Source organism: Syngnathus leptorhynchus, chromosome 2, assembly GCF_054491065.1.
Source record: "Syngnathus leptorhynchus isolate UIUO chromosome 2, UIUO_Slep, whole genome shotgun sequence".
In the NCBI taxonomy this organism is placed as follows: domain Eukaryota; kingdom Metazoa; phylum Chordata; class Actinopteri; order Syngnathiformes; family Syngnathidae; genus Syngnathus; species Syngnathus leptorhynchus.
The window spans coordinates 22,097,010-22,115,895 of NC_141196.1; the positions used below are offsets into that span (position 1 = coordinate 22,097,010).

An 18,886-nucleotide genomic window follows, 5' to 3' on the forward strand; every position below is an offset into this window, starting at 1 on the left:
ATCATATTTACTTCCCGATGTAGTGGCCGGAGATGTTACTCATCAGTGAGTACCAGGTGTCCACTAGGTGTATAAAATAATATTGTGCAATTACAGTTTTGTAGTTATAATGAATAAAGGTACGTGTTTTACCATCAACAAAATAGGTTCCATTGTACTATTAGAACTATATTAGAGGTGCAGGGATCTTTTTTTGTACTTGGACACCACAAAATAATAATTTAGCTCATTTAATACCTGATCTTACTTCTAAATTCTGGTGTGTCAAAGACACATTAAATTTTTAATATTATTTTGAGGGATAACAGTTAAACCAATAAAAGTTCAATTAGATAATCCCGACTGATAGTAAAGAAGAGTTTTATAAGAGCTATATAATTTAATTTCAGCTTTACAACAACAGCACGTATATGTACTACAGAAAATGACTTCAAGAGCAAAAAAGAAGACCATAGATTCTCTGAGCAGGGATTGTAAAATGAAGTGGCCTGTTCTAAAAAGATCTCCGCAGTAATGGGACGTTATGATTTTCTAGCAGTGTTGAAGAAGTGGTCACACTGGCAATGATTTGTATTAATAAAGTCTTATTAATAGAGTTGCACATTTTTTTCAAATTATTGTGTGGAAATATTGCTGGAATACAACTTCAAAAGTAAACAGTGTAGTTTTTTTAACATTCGGATTTCTACCCGTCGTGATGTCTTGTTGAACGCTAAATACAGCGCTGTCTTGTCTTGCTTCAACGCGCGCATGCGTGTGAACGCGCGTGCACTTGAAGGGGAGGGCTCGAGCCGAATGTCCATCATCCCCCAGAGGAGCGGTACCTCGTCATGTCACACCGACGGAGAGTCTCCTTGGGTCGGATGTGAGCAATCTCAGCGAGCGAGTACATTGATGTCTCTCCCGTCCGAGTCCACTTGGAGCCTCTTGCGTTTAGGATGCGTCCTCCTCCTCCGCGTCCTCTCCATGGCGCGCCATCCTCTTTCTTATGCTTGTGCCTCCTAGCGCTCCTCCACTGGGTTCAGTCGGCTGCGCAAGCCGCTGTTGGCCGACGTGAGTCTCTCTTGTTTACATCCATAAATTGAATTCTCGAAGGTGCGTTCACTCTTTGTTGCATTTGACGCTCAAAATTAAATAAAGCAATCAATAAACCGTGACTTCTATGTAGCCTTAAACAGTTAAATGCATTAAAGAGGTAGGGTATTTATAAAAGTTGCATGAAGAAAATTGCTGCTTATAACAATTTACACTCAGTGGTCTTAAGATAATATCGCTTTTGACAAAAGTGGCAGCATGCCCTCGCTATGTGCAATCTACAATCTAATTCTACATAGTGCAAAGTCAACTGGTTTTGGATATAGCATCATTCCTGTGATGCTTCCAGGAATATCCCAGCAATGTACTAGTAGTACCACAATAGACAAGTGGTGTGCTATTACATCAGCTGTTAATGTAAATAATGCACATGCCTTGCCATTAAAGCAGTAGAACCATGTAGGATCACCGAGACAATAAACAGGAACAATGGCAAGATTTTTGGTTTGTTTGCGTTTATGTGCCTATTAATTGGCTGGGGTCTGCCACAATGTACTCTGCCTCTTGGCCATTCAGATGAGAGGTGAGAATAAGCATTAAAAATATATAGATGGATACATCCCAAGAAGGAACCACTTTTCTAATTTGTTTCCTGAGCTACAAAGGAGAGACTTTGCATATGTATATATATATATATATATATATATATATATATATATATATATATATATATATGCAAAGTCTCTCCTTGACTTTATATATATATATATATATATATATATATATATATATATATATATATATATATATATATATATATATATATATATATATATATATCATGATTAAGACTTTCTCTGTAGGATTCACCCCCGAACCCTTTGTACTCAAGTTCGATTTGTCATTTCACGACAAAAAGAGCAATTTAACAAGTTTCACGTTAAATTATCTCTATATATACCCTATTAGGGTAGGGCTATTTAGTAATTACTAATTCATCCAGCCACCCACTGCAAGGTAAAATACAGTGATATCCATCTAGTAGACGCTTTGACCACATTCATATAACCAGCATGTACAGTATGCAGCCATGTGAAGCTACAACTTTCTGCAGAAGAAAACGCTGCGATGGAGAGCTATGAGATCACCTATCCCATTTGGCTACATCCTCACAGGCACAGCAGGTCTGCCAACACAGAGGTGAAGCACTCTCACTATCTTAACATCACAAGATGATTAAAGAAGACACAATGGCATGTTTTTTTTTCATAGCTCAGAGTTGCTTCTATTTCTTTCCAGCATCCTCCCGAGGCTGAAGTTGTCATCTCAGCGGAGGGCCAGGACCTTCGGCTGCACCTGGAGAGAAATCAGTGAGTCTTGGCATTTATAGAGATGCTCACGATCAGTTTGTTTGTTTGACCAGATTTGATTTGATGCTTTGATAGCTGGATGATGTCAGGGCCTCCACTTTGCACAGATGGAGATGACTGGTGATGTGTTTGGACGACAGAGGGTTGTATTGACACCCGATCTGTGTGCTTTTTGGCTAACAGGAAGTCAGGCTGTGCCTTTAACATCCCGCAATCTGTTGGTCTTGAGTACTTCCTGTCCAATCAGAGTAATATTTCGACTGATAAGACAGTGTCTTATTTAATGGACAGTGATGTCTGCGGTGACAACCAAACACGCACGAGCAATCGGAGGCTTCACTGAACATTAGAAGAACCACTAATGTAAGCCTTTAGTTCTTCATTCCTTCACTGCTCCTCGCACACACACATACAAATACAATTAACAAGTCATGACTCCAGTCTGTCTGACTGACTTGCCCTTGGGGAGTTACCCCTATGTGCCCCCACCCCAGCAGGTGGTCATACTCTTATATTTCCTTCTGGGCAGGGATGCTTCATCAATCACTCACTAGTGATGGGGAGGGAAACACGCAAAAAAAGAGAACATGTCTCAATGTCTTACATGAGTCAAATACTGGCCAGAAATGTTTTGAAACTATTTTTGAGCAACTTCTTGGTTTTCAGGCACATAAACCTTCGAAATTTTTTTAGCTTCAATTTAATTAGCTGAAACTGGGGTGAAGTCAATAGTCGAGAAGTCATGTGAAGAATAAGTTATGATTGTATCCAGAACACGGGATTAATGCAGAACAGAGGTCTCTGTGTTGCTTGGGTCCCATTAAAATTGGCTGTGTGCTGGGCAACATCACGTTTTATGGCAGTTTGCGTCTGTCAGAGAGCTGTTTCTGATAGTTAAAATAATGTATTCAGACACATGGGAAGGGTTAAATTGTTTCTACAGCTCTTTAGGGGTGGACAGTGTCCAGACTCAATTTATTTATTATCTTCCTTTTTTTGTTTGCTTGTGCATCTGCCCGAGCTTATATCTTAATGAACGGATGTGATTTGGTTAACGGCCAGCTACGGACTGGTTTGCTGCCTCAAAGAGCAGGAAAAGCACTGTAAAAAAAAAAGGAAAAATGTAAACACACTAATAATGTAATAAAACATAATAATAATGTTACACATGGCAGCAAGGATTTCCTTGAGTGAGTTTAGCTATTTACAGCAGCATATAGCGTCCAGCAACTGGTTTTTTTTTTTATTTATAATTTTTGAGGTGGTACCAAATGCTGAATAGAAATAATCCACAATTTTAACTAAATAGCGGACGTTTTTAATTGTCCTTTTTTAATTGTCCTTTGTAAGTTGATCAATGCGTTCCATTTTCGATCACAAAACACGATCATCGACAGCTCATTATGTGATCCCCTTCATCCCCCCCATTCCTTACAGCCAAAGCTGCAACGCAATCATATGTTTGTGCATTTCAAACGCTGTCAATTTGAAATGATGTCCTGTCTTCATTTAACAAAGGAAGGGAGATTTGGAGAGAATGCCTTTTTTATATCAACAACAAAAAAATATGAATCAATCATTAAAACAATCAGTCAGCAGCTCTCAGATGGAAAAGCGGGCTGCCAATCCATGTGATCGGTACTGAAATCTGTATCGGTGAATCTCATTGATGGATGATCGGTATTGTCATCGGCAGCATAAAACCAATAACGGAAGACATCTACTTGAAGCAAAATGCTCCCCTTCAGGAGATGCACCCAACATTGTCCCCTTTCCCATCCTGCCGACTTCACCAAAACGAGCAGCCCATTCGCCTTTCTTTTTCCTCTCCTCTGACATTCCCCAGAGCTCTGGTGTCACGCTCTGTGACTATACACAAACAAAGCTAATACTGACAGAATACACAAACAAGGCTCATAGCTTGGACCTGATGGATTACGGGGGTTAGGGATCAGAAAGCAGGAGATGTCTTTGCTTATCCCTGGTTCACTTTATGTTTAGTCTGCTCAAACGTCAGCCTGCAGACGTCTGCGCTTGGTCATGACTAACGCACGGGCCGAGCGATTTGGCATTCGTGCGGTAAAAGCTTATAAATCGTTCACTGCCAAGCATCAGCCTCCTGCCTCCCTGTCCTTGTATGCGGTGATGTCATCTGATACGATGAGAGAATGCGACCCAGTGACCCTAATGCATTAGCCCACACCGCCTTCTCTTCACCCCAGCACCCCACCCCCCCGTTTCACTATCTCTAAAGTACTTTCACATTGCTTCCCGCCTTGCCGACAGAAGCTGAACTGAGTCTTTGTCTCAATGTCAGCCCAAGCAACAATGTGCTCCTCACTCACAGCATCTGTCCTCATCCTGGACCACATCCAAATTCTGCAAAGTTCCCTAAGGCTTGCACATTTATTCACCCATTTGTTAAATAGTCTTCATTAAAGAGGGCTTGCGTCATTTAGCAGCATAGAATTAAATTGAAAGGGTTTTAGATTCAGACCCAGAAGTGAATTGGCATTTGTGCTGCATGCAATGTAATGTGTTATAGAGAAAGTGAGCCTCAGCTCAAGGGGTTTGGTAAGATAAAGGAAAATGTAGAAATGTGTGTTTAGCAACTTTTTTTTTGCCCAACTGGTTTTTCTTCATCTTTCTCATCACCGCACAATACAGGCAGTTTGGTTTTGATGCTTGTGTTGTTGATTCTTGTGTATAAATTCAACCAATCCTTGGTTCAGCTGCAAGTTGAACATTTTTCTATTTTTCTGTGTATAAATAAAGTTGATTTTTTTTCTTTTTCTGTGTATAGATATAGTTGAAAAAAAATAACCTGCATGTTAAACTTAAACACACACATTTCCTTTGTATTGAATAGTATTGAATAAGCCTCGACTGACTTTCGCTCAAATTGAGAATTCCTGGAAACAACTAGAATCAGATTTTTCTATCCATCAATCAATTTTTTATTCACCAAATGAGAATGACACAGTAATAAATAATGATGAATATTTAAAAAAGTAATTCATATGTACATTGATAAATCTTCAGGGAATCAAGTTAAGAATGAAAAAAGTCATGACCTTTTTTTAGATGATGTTTAATTTTATTCTGTTTCTGTGAATTATTTTTTCATATTATTTTCATATAGTTTAGAACTGATAATTTCATAGGCCATTTTTTATGCCTTAGTCTTTACAGAAATACATAATTTAAATTGCAACCAAACTTCAGTTAAATATATGTTGTGCAGAAAATGCACTTTTTCCTCATTTTAATTTGTATGTTAATTCAATAGTTTTCTCAAGGTGTGAGTATATAATTTAAAAAAAGGCATCTTATGCCTCTACATAGTGAGTTGGCAGTTTTAACAGCCCGCGCTCCCAAAGGAGCAGTACAGGATCATAAATTTAGAGCGCAAGAGATCATCCATTCTGTGTGATTATGAAAACAGCACCGAGCTAAAACCCAGTCAATCATCCATCGATTTAATTCTGTAATTCTGCCACTATGAGAGATGTGAGATGAGAGCATGTTGGGAATATTTTGGGGAACCAAAGTGTTAATGAGCTACAGAAGTGACATCATTGAGCTTCATTACTACAAAACCTTCTCTTATTGGCCAAGTTCTCTGGAAATGTTTGTTACTCACTTTGTGACTACATCAACAGCCAGCCATTGTTTGAAGTGGCATGTCTTTTAGGAATCTTCATGGGAGGATAAAGAAAAATCCACTTGTTCACATTCTTTCTAATGACTAAAATGATTTTCGGGGAAACGCAAAAGAACCTCTAAAGTTGAATACCCCCGTGTATATGTTTTTGATTGGCTCTGCTGTGATACATTCCGACTCAACCATGACCCGAATATAAGGAAATTAAAGGATGGACGGTTAAAAATGTTCCCCTGACATGAGGAAGAAGTCAATCTTAAGTTACGACTCAGTCAGATGTAGGCTATAGTAAGTGACGCCTCTTATACAAGTGGTGAAGACGTAGAATGAGAGCTAAAATTCCTAAAACGTTCATCTCTGGCGCTCTACTACTTTTCATTCGGCAGAGCAGGAAAAGGAATATCGTGATATTTAAGGAGATATCCCCCTGAAATGACTCTGCAAAGCTTCCAACTGTGAAAGAAGTATAAAGAGAAATCCAAAATAAAAAGGAAGAGCTGCACCGTGGATGTGTTCCATATGTGCTTGAGACCCCAGTCTAATCCAGCATCACTTCTTTGTCTATTCTCATTGCGTCATAGCTCCAGATGGTTTGATGGATATTAGCAAAACTATATGATAGAAGGAATAAGAAGTGGGTTATTTGGAGAGAGAGAAAAACAGCTGTTGAGCAGGGAAAGTTTGTGAATGAAAACAGGAAGGATGGGTTGATTGAGACAGGGAGGAAGACTGCATACAAACATCTGGACAAGTGTAACGCTTTTTGTGTAAACCTTTGACATGGTCTGTTTTAGTAAGCGCACAGCTCATCATACGTAAACAGTGCGTACTGCAGATGGTTTGAATACTGACCGTGTGCCAGTATACAATTCAATTTCTGCCCCTCCATCCATTCTATGTACTACTCATCGTTACCTTTGTGGATGCGTCGAAGCCTCTTCCAGATGACTGAATTGTTCGCCAGTTGGTGGCAGCAGGGCATATTCATTTATTTATGTTGCAGTTTATTAATAGTAAGTTGTATTATTCTTATTGGTGCATACCATTACAATTACTACAATTACCACCACTACTTCCACTTCTATTTCTAATACAAATCAATCCCATGCACTCCTGTGACAGATGGCTGCTCCATCAATGAATTAAGATTTCTCTTTTAAAAGACCAGGTGGCTCGGTGGCGCACTGGGTAGCATGTCCGCCTCACAGTTAGGAGGGTGTGGGTTCGATTCCACCTCCAGCCCTACATGTGTGGAGTTTGCATGTTATTCCCGTGTCCACGTGGGTTTTTTCTCCGGGCACTCTGGTTTCCTCCCACATTCCAAAAACATACTTGGTAGGTCGATTGAAGACTCTAAATTGTCCCTAGGTATGAGTGCAAGTGCGGATGGTTGTTCGTCTGTGTGTCTAGTAGAATCAAATCAGGATCTTCTACAGAGTTTTTTCATTGATACTTTTTTGTTGTTGACAATATATCAGAAGTGACTATCTTTAGCTGTGCAGCTAGCGGTTATCAACAGATCAGCTGCATCAATATGGAATGATGTTTGAAATTATTCATTGCAAGACTGATAGTGAAGGTGTTATTCCATCCATTAATTGTGATGGTTCAATTAGTTTATGGAACTAAAAAACTATGGTTCAGCACTGTGCTCTGGACCATTTGCTGCATCATCTTTAAGTGTTTCCTACCCTGCTTTCTCTGACATCAACTCCATTAATGAAATTGGTTCAACAGAAAAACAACACATGGAGAGTTTCTGAATAAGCATGAGTTGACTGATCCTATTGTATGTACAAAGTGCTTAGAAATGCAGTACTGTAAAATCCTTCAATAAAATAAATGTCTGTTTGAATATGTACTATAATGAAATGTCTTTGTTCAGGCAGCTGTTGACCCCCGGATATCAGCAAATATGGTATACTCGGGACGGAAGTCGCAGGTCCTTCTCCCCCGTCAACATGGTAAGTTGTGAAACACTTTGGAGATCCTTCATGGCAGTGAGGACATGGAAAGAATCCTGTCATAAGTGACACGCAATGTTTCAGTTATGTGGATGACAATGAGGAACAACTAAGTATGGGGACGCTTGTACAATAATGAGTTGAATGTTTATATTCCTTTTTTTTTTTTTTTTTTTGCTGTTCCAGAATCACTGTTTGTACCACGGAGAGGTTGTGGGTGTAGACGGTTCCAGTGTGGCGGTCAGCACATGCTCAGGTCTGAGGTAAGAAAAACCTTCTTTCAATTCATCACAGGAGGCGGCTACAGTCTTTATGGCGGAAGTATAAACTGGCTCACTTGTACTGGTACAATTGTAACAAACGGCAAAAAGATCTTCACTTGCATCTGATGTGAAGTTGGCCTCTGTGAAGTTGGCCTTGGAGATAGCCTTCCAACCGCGATTGTGCGGCTGTGTGTGAGACTTGCATGATTGATCGTGCCTCCACAGATTTACTAGTAACCCATGCCACTCATGCCAGGGGCACTAACATACCCCCAATGCCAATCATGACACTCATCTGTTTCCAGTTAACATGTTCACCTGTGGAATGTTCCAAATAAATAATGATGGTGAAATGAAGCCCCATGAACCATTGAGCCTTTCCAGCCAATTGGTTTGAGCATGTGTGCATTCCTGAACATTCCCAGACTCTTGATGCCCCAGTCCCAGCCTTTTGTGGAGAGTGTTGCAGGCATCAATTTCAAAATGAGAGAATACACACATTTATCAGTTTGAACATTAAACATTAAATATCAACATTAAATATTAACTGTATTGTTTTATCCATCCATCCATCCATCCATCCATTTTCTGAACCGTTTTAACTTCACAAGATTCACGGCTTGTTGGAGCCGAACCCACCTGACTTCGGGCAGCTGGCGTCGGATACCTTGAACTGCTGCCAGCCACTCATGGGGCACAAATAAACAAACAACCATCCGCACTCACATTCACACCTACGGGCATTTTGGAGTGGTCAGCCATGCATGTTTTGGGAATGTGGGAGGAGACCAGAGTACCGAGAGAAAATACACATGGAGAACATGCAAACTCCAGACAGAAAGGCCAGAGTTCAGATTTGACCTCTGCATTGTGAGGCTTATGTGCTCACCGGTCAACCACCATATTGTCTGTGTGCGTGTGTGTGTGTGCGTGTGTGCGTGTGTGCATGTGTGTGTGTGTGTATGTGTGTGTTTGCACGTACGTGTGTGTGATTGTGTTTTCAGCCTGTTGCTCTCCATTTACATGAATTCTAATAAAGCTTCTCAGGCGTGGATGGGCGCACGGGTGGGTGTCAGACCTCTCCAGATGTTTAGTCCAGCTGCTTGAGCTGCTTTTGTGTCCACAGTTTGTACCTGACCCCATTAAAATGTCTTTTGCCTCTAAACTCGTCAGATATGATCTAAGCATACATATGTTTAAGATTAAAATAAACAATAGCATTTTTTAAATTATGACTACCGAGAACAAAACGTTTTCCCATGTTTCTTAGAATTGTTTTTTTTTAAATGTTATACGTACCACTGAAACCCCCCCCCAGCTTACACTTTCGACACTCTCTCAGTGCCAATAAACAGATGAGAAACAAAGAAAGATATGACTGATGTTACAATAATGGGTATAAATTATGTTTGAGTCTTTTTTCCCCTGATTATTTGTAAAAGAATGTATTAGCAATGCACATCCATGTTGATTTGCAACTGCTGATTGGGACTGTGAGCAGACTTTTTATTTCCCTCAGGGGTCTAATTTCTCTAAACGCAAGCGTCAGCTACCTCATTGAGCCCGTCTCTATGGCAATGCCTCAGCACGCCATTTTCCGAGCCGAGAGTCTCCATCTACGTCCTAGAAACTGTCTGCAGCACCACAGTAACGAAGAGGCTCTTGGCACCTTCCTCCATGGGATGACATCAACACAGAGCTTAAGGGTGAGTGTCAGCTGAAGAAATACAGTGTAGACTGAAACCAAAGATTTATTTTCTAACTATGATATCAATTAATTAAAGGAACGAAGAGACTTGAGTCTGAATATGAAATACGTGGAGCTGCTGTTGGTGGCAGACAAGGCTGAGGTATGAATAATTATACATTATTTTAGATGTGCACGTTTATAGCCGAACACTTGAGAAGATATCATGAGAACACTAGATATTTCTTTTATTGCTGACTAATTATTTCAAGACATTTACAGTCGAATTCAAATATGATTCTTGAGAACTTGGTCACTTGTGTGGAATTGATTGTTGAGGATTGGGAGGAGACTGGAGCTTATATTGTGTTTTGTACATGTTTATTGTTTGATGACAGTTTCGGTCAAGTCACAAATTAAGGTCACCCTGTATTTCATACGCACCAGTGCATCTCAATATATACTAAAATATTGTGGAAAACTCAATTTGTTCCAGTTGTTCAATTCAGAATCAGAAATAATGCTAAATATTTTTCGTAGAAGAATTAGGTAGTAATTGGCCTTCTGAAAAGTGTTTGTAATTTTGTACGTCTTTAACGAATGAATCTGTATAATAAAGGTTTCACTTTTGGGATTGAATTATTTAAACAAATGAACATTCTGTAAAGTTTAATTGTTTGAGCATCACCTGTATATTAGTATAAAATTAGCACTGTGTCATATATATATATATATATATATATATATATTTAATAATATATATATATTTTAAATATATATGTATTAAATATATAACATATATTTAATTATATATATATATATATATATATATATATATATATATATATATATATATATATTATATTATTATATTATTATTATTATTATTATTATTATAATAGTAATAATATTATCCATAATATTATAATATTATATTATATTATATTTTTCCATAATAAAAGAGCGAGTTCAATAATATATATATAATATATATATATATATATATATATATATATATATATATATATATATATATATATATATATATATATATATATATATATATTATTATTATAATTCTCTGAAATTGAAATTGTAGAAAACTGAGCATCATTATCTTTCTAAAGTCAGCTCTGATACAGATCTTGTCTGAGGTCTAAATCAATTTGGGGCTTACAAGTAGTTTTTTTCGTTAGAAAAATGAGGAGCAATGTTTGGGTGTGTCTTATTTGCTGTTAACCATATGTGGCTTTCAGTTTGACAAACATGGCAGTAGTCTCGAGAAAACCCAACTGAAATTACTGGAAGCTGCCAACTTAGTTGACAAGGTAACCTTTCTGTGTGAAGTCTACACACTACAAGTACTATTGGTATATTTATTCACATTTTTCTTTCTGTCAATCCACTGTATACACACACACGCACATCCAGTACTACAAAGCTTTGAGCATCCGTGTGGCACTGATCGGTCTTGAGGTGTGGACCAGCCAGGACATGATCAACGTGTCCGACAACCCGCACAGCACCCTGGCAGCGTTCCTCTCCTGGAGACGCAAACAGCTTCACACGCTCCACAATGACAACGCTCAGCTCATCACGTCAGTGTCCACCCGCTCGATGTTAACTTGATTCTTGATCATGACAGTTAGAATTGGATGATGACAACAGGAAGTTGTTCTTGCGAGATATTTCAATATATCACACACAGGAGTTTCAAGTTTGTTAGGTAGTAAGTTTTGAAGTTTTCAATCCAATCTGGAACTCTCAAACTATTGTGCACTTTGTGTCTGCAGGGGAAAGTCATTCCTGGGCACCACCATCGGGTTAGCGCCTCTCAGAGCCATGTGCTCTGAATACCAGTCTGGAGGAGTGAACACGGTGAGAAACAGATTAGGTTAATGTAGGTGATAAAGGTTACGCACATTCAATGGAAACATTTCCTGCGTTTGTCTACACTCTAAACACAGTGGATATAAAAAGTCTAAATATCCCTGTTATTATTATCCCTGCGGGCCGGGTCATTCGTAGATGAGGTAAAACAAAGTTGAATGTGTGTTTGAAATTAAACTAATTCATTGTCATCTTTTTTTTCGATATTTTCAAGACATGGAATTTTAGCATACAGTTAAGTGTCATCAGTTCAAAACATCAACGTTGAAATGTGTCTCTGCACCTGTGACTGTGGAAAAGGACCATTCGGAGTCAGCTGTTGGCGTCGCTGCCACCATGGCGCATGAGATGGGCCATAACTTCGGCATGAGTCATGACAGCGCTGGCTGCTGCCAGGCCAAAGCTGAGGAAGGGGGTTGCATCATGGCAGCTGCTACAGGGTAACAACACTGTCTTTTTTTTTTTTTTTTGAGTGATGGATGATAAACTACAATGAAGTATCATACAAAAATTTTGAGTCCATTATATAGTGACCATATTTAACTTAAATACCTCTCAGTAGAGCACTGATCATGAAATATTTCTTACGCATTTCATTATTTCAATATCTTAATTTGTTGCTCCGTTCAGATCTCCAACAAGGCAGAACTGTTAGCAGAAGTTTTTTTTTGTGTTGCATGTGGTTGTTGTGCCTTTACAGCAGCATGTTTGCAACAAATGGAAAATAATAATGAGAAATTATACACACGGTTCCGTACATACGTATAAATTTAAAATTGAGCATTAATATCTTTTGAGGGCCTAATATTTGATATTCCTCTCGCAGTCCATCTCATTTGATTGCACAGGTGTACCTAATAAAATGTCCTATTAGCATGCAATTGTTTTCATTTATAGCCTACTGTACGTCTTGCAGGCACCCATTTCCACGAGTGTTTAATGCGTGTAACATGCGGGAGCTCAAGAGCTACTTGAGCTCCGGAGGTGGAAAGTGTCTCTTCAACGAGCCAAACACCAAAGCCATGTATGGAGGACAGCGCTGCGGCAACGGCTACCTGGAAGCTGGGGAGGAATGTGACTGTGGAGAGGAAGAGGTCAGTGTCTTGGTATCGGTGCATTATTAGTTTTGATGATGAAAGGACTCAACGAATATTTTCTTTTCAGGAGTGTACCAGTCCCTGCTGTAATGCAAACAACTGCACTTTAAAAGCAGGAGCCGAGTGCGCTCACGGTGTCTGTTGTCATAACTGCAAGGTACGAACCTCATCAGTATTGTGACAGTCTTGTGACCAGTGTATCACGTCCAATATCCCCTACCTGTTAAGCTGAAGAGCCCAGGAGTGCTGTGTCGAGCCCCGTCGGGTCAGTGTGACTTGGCCGAGTACTGCGATGGCAAGGCTGAGTCTTGTCCTGCTAACTTCTACCTGGTGGATGGCACATCATGCGCGGATGGGAAGGCCTACTGTTACACTGGCATGTGCCTCACACTGGAGCAACAGTGCCGCTCACTCTGGGGTCGAGGTGGGTCAACCGTTCGCCCATTGACATGAATCATATTATGAACCATGAAGGATCTTTTGACAAGTCATTTATCAGAGATAACCTTTGGATTTCTATGTCATTTGTATGTGATTTAATCGCCACTGGGAAACGATCAAGTCCCAAGCTTGTAGTGCTACATTACCTCCCTCTTGTGGTTGATTCTAGCAATACTTGGAGTCTTGACTGCAAAGTAATTGGTGCCGGTCCAACCTGTTGAGAACCAAAAACATTTGGGGCAATGAGTAAATTAGTATTATTATAATTATTATTATTATTGAATCCACTTTCAAAACTGCTTATTCTGTTTAGGGTCACAGACCCTATCCCAGCTTTGTGAAAAAGGCAGAGTACCGTGGACTGTCCGGCAATCAATCGCAGCCATTACTTTACGTTTTCTGTACTTTAGCTGCACGGTGAAATAAAAAATACATGAGCTCAATCAAGGCTCTTAAGGTTTGGTTCAAAATGAAACGATATTTATGGTTTAAAAACGGAAAAAAGGTTTCTGTTGAATTTACGCAATTTTATTTCCTCAAGTGGTTGCAAAAACCATAATCTGCATCCAGATATTATTTTTAAGGAGACTTAACTTAGGAACTTGTAAAAAAAAAAAAAAAAGTGGAGCCAGGAATTCTTTTTAGGTAGACTATACATCCACTTCAAAATGCATCTAGATCAAGGTGATTTTATTTTGTGCAACCACTCAACGAAATAAAATTGAGTAACTGAATACTACATGAAGTGCTTGAAGGTTGCAGAAGAGGTCAGACGTTTCCATCACTGGCAGAGCCTCAGGATTTGTTGTTGGCTGGTGTCCAAGTTCACACCGACTCCCCCGGGGGCGTCTTTGTTGTATCACAGGAGTCCCACACAGAACAGTGAGGGATGCCATCTGCTTTGCATCAGGTAGTCAAATATCTCGCTGTGTGTGTCCTTTACAGATGGTCGTCCGGCCCACGACGTGTGCTTTAAGAAGGTCAATGAAGCTGGCGACATGTATGGCAACTGTGGCAAAGATCTGTTTGGGAAATACAGGAGCTGTAAGGACAGGTGAAGTACACATTATGCATATTTGACAATTGTATATGTCTCAATTGTACCATTTCATTGAAATCAAACAATATTTTCTATCCTATGCCAACTCATGATTTACATTAAACCTTTTCTTTGTTTTGTGCCAGAGATGCTAAATGCGGAAAGATCCAGTGTTTATCTTCAGCATCCAAGCCAATAGAGAGCAACGCAGTGCGTATCGAGACTACAGTGAGTGTGGGCAGCAAGAGGGTGCAGTGCATGGGAACACACGTTTACAAGCTTGGGCAGAGAGACGAGGAGATGCAGGGAGACACGCTGGACCCAGGCCTCGTTATGACCGGCACCAAATGTGGAGATGACTCAGTGAGACTACAATATTATCAAATCACTATGCAGTGTCTGTCTTCACACCAATATTTGAGTTTAGAATGCAAAAGCCCATCCATAATGTTCATTTGTCGCTTTCAATAGATTTGCTTCAATGGTGAATGCCGAAATGCATCTTTCCTCAAAGCTGATGACTGCCATTCCAAATGTAATGGACAAGGGGTGAGTTTTTTGTGAAACGCATCAAATATTACACTCCCCGATTACAAAATTGGCATAATCATAAAAAAGGATGAATATGCATTAACAGCAAATGAAATATGTTTATTTATACAAAGAAACCATATTTGACAAACTTCCTTTCGGTAACTATCATGTGGCCCCATAATTGGCTTCTGGAGACCTAAGATGTACAACTGCAAGATTCGGAGAGGAAATTGTTTTGCAAAAACCTGTCTCTTCATCTCTTGCCAGTTGTGTAACAACAACCACAACTGTCACTGTGAGAGTGGCTGGGCCCCACCGCTGTGTAACCAGAGGGGCCCGGGCGGGAGTGTGGACAGCGGACCGGTCATCACTCACAGTGAGATGACGTCTTTCAGCGTACGAATAGTATTTAATTGGAACAACGCTTCTTTCATACTCTGTATTCCAACAGGCAACCTCCTTCTAGTCCTACTGGTTCTTCCTGTGCTTTTCTTGGTTGTGTTGGCTGTTGGATTGTGGTGTTGCTATAAACATAAACTCCACCCACTTAAAACATTGACTCCAACACCCGTACCGAGGTATCTAGTGTTGCATTTGTAAAACTTTGCTTGACTTGTCCAAACATTTTGTGGACGTGCCTGTGTTTGGACCTCCAGTTGTTCAGTCCCAGTCGAAGCCAAGCCTATGCATGCGGGCGGTCATGTGAATGGTCACACCAACCCAACATTCTTGCTCAAGAAACAAGACTCGGATCAACAGGTAACGAAGCACACCAGAAGTGACTTTTGAAAGTTATTGTATAAACATCATCATTCTGGATCAAGTTCCCCATTAGGCATCATGATGATTTACTTGTGTAAGCACACAGATGAGCAGCACACTGTTCGATGAATTATGAGGCACAAACTGTTTAACTTGTTGGTTTTGCATAAATTATTATTCATAACCTTTTTATAATGTAGAATACCACAGGATGCTATTTTTCTCATAAAAAAAAACTAAACAAAATATTTATTGGTGTTTTTAGAAGCGCTGCAACATATTAATTTCATTTCAATTCAATGGGAAAAGATGATTTGATATTCAGTATTAATGTTTTGCTTACAAACGTGGTCGTGGTTATGATGAATTAAACTTCAGTCAAGGCACCACTGTAAGGTGAAGCTCAACTAAGCCCAGCCACGATTTGCAAAAATACTACATTGATGCCAGCCCAAAAAGATTTGGAGTGGTTTAAAGCTTTTCAAAAAATGGAGGTAACACTCTCAAGCAAGGCCTTGCTGACGCCAGAAAGACATGGCTTTAACACACAAAACAGTGAATAGGTAAAATTTTCAGCAAATTACAGAGGACTGGTTAAAGACCACTAATTTTTTCTTTTTTTTTTGACGACTGCCACAATTTCCAGCAACCACCAGTCATTTTACGTTATAAAATGCGTTATTTCTTTTTTTTCACAGGGAAAAGTCTCTCCTCCTCTCAGTCAGGCATATCCAACCCGGCCCAAACATGGTGTCATGCGTCCTGCCGTGAAGCCCCCACCTGTGCCGGTGTTGGTTGCACAGCAGAGTGAGTCTCGGAGTCTTATCCAGAGACAGCCTTTGCACACTCCCTTTAAACCTGAGCTGAGGAAAAAGCAGGCTCCTCTGCCACCTTCATCTGCACTTTCACCCCCCACACCTCGACCCGAGCCACCCAACAGGCCTCCACCGCCTTGTCCTGACAGCAGATTGGCAGCGGTGAATAATATTTTGTGGATTTACACAAAGCCTTGTCTAAATCATTAACAAATATCTTTTCGTTTTGATTTACAGCACCAATCAAGAGGCCAACTGGTCACCGCTGATGCGCTGTTGATGGGAAAGGCTGCTTTGGCGCCATCTGTTGGATGTAAAAAGCCAAACAGGTAACTGCTGACGTTTTAGGCTGCATTACGTGCCTCAAGTGAACCAATTCTGATTTTATTCTCTCTTAAATGGCACAATTTGTATTTGCGTCATGGCAGCATAAATGCAAAATATTCATAGTATCAAAAATCTTCAGATGCGAATCATATATCTGCCAATGAGAGATTAATGTGAACAGACGGAGCAGATAATGAGGTGACGTGAGGCCAAAACACAAAATTAAACACATTAAAAGAACATTTGAAAAACCTCCCTCTGCAAATCTAAAAGTTTCACTATTTTCATAGTTTGGCTGGTCCTTCAACTTGCACTCAGGATCGACTTGTATACGGTAGATTAAAATTAGACTCACACCTAAAATCCCAGTTTTATCAAAACGATCATTGATTTTTTGGGGGGAATATTGTAAAACAAGATCATGTTAAAACATGAAAAATATTTAGACACAAAATTCTATATCAGTTACTTTTAGACCAAACAATTTTAAAGAACAAAAAATGGGTACAATAAATAAGTTCAAGTATGGTTTACCTGCATAAATAAGCACTGCATTCGATATCTTAAAAATCTGTTGTTGTTTTTTACAATTATGTCAATTTGTAATCGCTGAATGTTATAATCTTAATCGTATTTGAATTTTGCCAAATATATTAGAATGATGTAGTGCAGTGTAAAATCATAATAATGAACATGTTAAATGAATGACCACGTGTATCAAAAACATTTTTATGGTTGTGAAGACATGATTTTCAATCCACCGCTTACAGATCTTGAACTTCAGGGAGATGTTAAGGATCAATCTGATCATGTAAACCAAGATACTTGACACCCCGAACCCGTGGGCTACATTCTCGTGTGTGTGTGTGGTGGACAAGTGGAAAGAAATGTGAATGAATTCATATCTCAGCAGTGTAAAGTTGCCCGAGTATTTATTTCCAAAACAAATTGAAAAACATGAATGTTTACAGCAGCGATGAAACTTGGTGCCTCTGAAAAAGCATCGGATATCTTACATTAAGAAAATATGCCAGTGCTGAAGTCCTTGTGCTTTTTTTTTTTGTGGACGATATTGGAATTTGAACTGGACTCAAGGGGACCAGTCCGACACCTTTCAGAAGAGATGCATGTCAATTGAATGAGAGGCATGTGTCATGAACTTTTTTATGTTATTTTTAAGGCCATTCTTACATTTTCTGGGATTCTTTTATAGCTTTATTGTTAGACTTTTGTACACACCGTAAACATTCTGTAAGACATTGTCATCTCTACCCTTTGCTGTAGTGATATTTTTGTTTTACCCAAAACCTTGCTGCTTACCTAGAGTTGTATTTTTTATGTCTGCTAAACCTTCTTGAATTGCACCATTATTTTAATTCATTCAAATATGGACTCTGTCTAAATGAAGATTATAGGTTGCTTGACCTTTATGTATATATTAATGTCGACGGGAAGCATTGCAACAGGAAAGTGTCATTATTAAGGTACTATTACAGACTTTGGGAAGTAACTGTGTTGTAACACAGCTGCCATAATGTGTCTTCTCCAAAGATCTATGCAAACTCAGGCACTGCAACATCGAATTTTCAACTGGAATTCAATAAAGTATTTCATGTTTCACGATAGTATGTGTTACCTTTTTGAGATTTGCTTGTCCACACTTGAACAGAATAACACTTCAACAAATGTTTTTTAAAAAAAGTTAATCACACACACACTAACAAATTATTGTAAGTGAATTTACACTCGAAGAATGTTGTTTTCCTCATACATAATTGGAAAATACTGTTACATATTGTGAGCACTTTGAGTGTGTTCCAAAAAAGCACCATATACTGTAAATGCGATTATTGTTATTTTTCTCATTTAATAGTACATTTAATATCAAAACTGCAATTTACTGTTATCCTACTCCCATGCACTGTAGACTCTTAAGGTCAACTACGGCAGGTGCATATTGCAAAATAATACTAATAAAATAGTGGACAGTAAAATCCA

At 39.2% G+C, this 18,886-nt stretch overlaps 1 protein-coding gene across 1 annotated transcript; it reads left to right on the forward strand.

The window, feature by feature from the left end:
- Positions 1-938: 938 nt before the first annotated feature.
- Positions 939-18,466, forward strand: adam19b (ADAM metallopeptidase domain 19b). Its single transcript, XM_085903103.1, has 23 exons — positions 939-1,053; positions 2,150-2,235; positions 2,335-2,405; positions 7,955-8,030; positions 8,211-8,296; positions 9,816-10,002; positions 10,081-10,146; positions 11,240-11,311; positions 11,415-11,581; positions 11,777-11,861; positions 12,174-12,313; positions 12,790-12,967; positions 13,038-13,127; positions 13,199-13,394; positions 14,357-14,465; positions 14,597-14,813; positions 14,922-14,999; positions 15,252-15,360; positions 15,436-15,562; positions 15,641-15,743; positions 16,445-16,723; positions 16,799-16,890; positions 17,659-18,466. The coding sequence occupies exons 1-23, from the start codon at positions 939-941 to the stop codon at positions 17,663-17,665; spliced, it is 2,736 nt and encodes a 911-aa protein (XP_085759229.1). The 3' UTR covers positions 17,666-18,466.
- Positions 18,467-18,886: the final 420 nt, after the last annotated feature.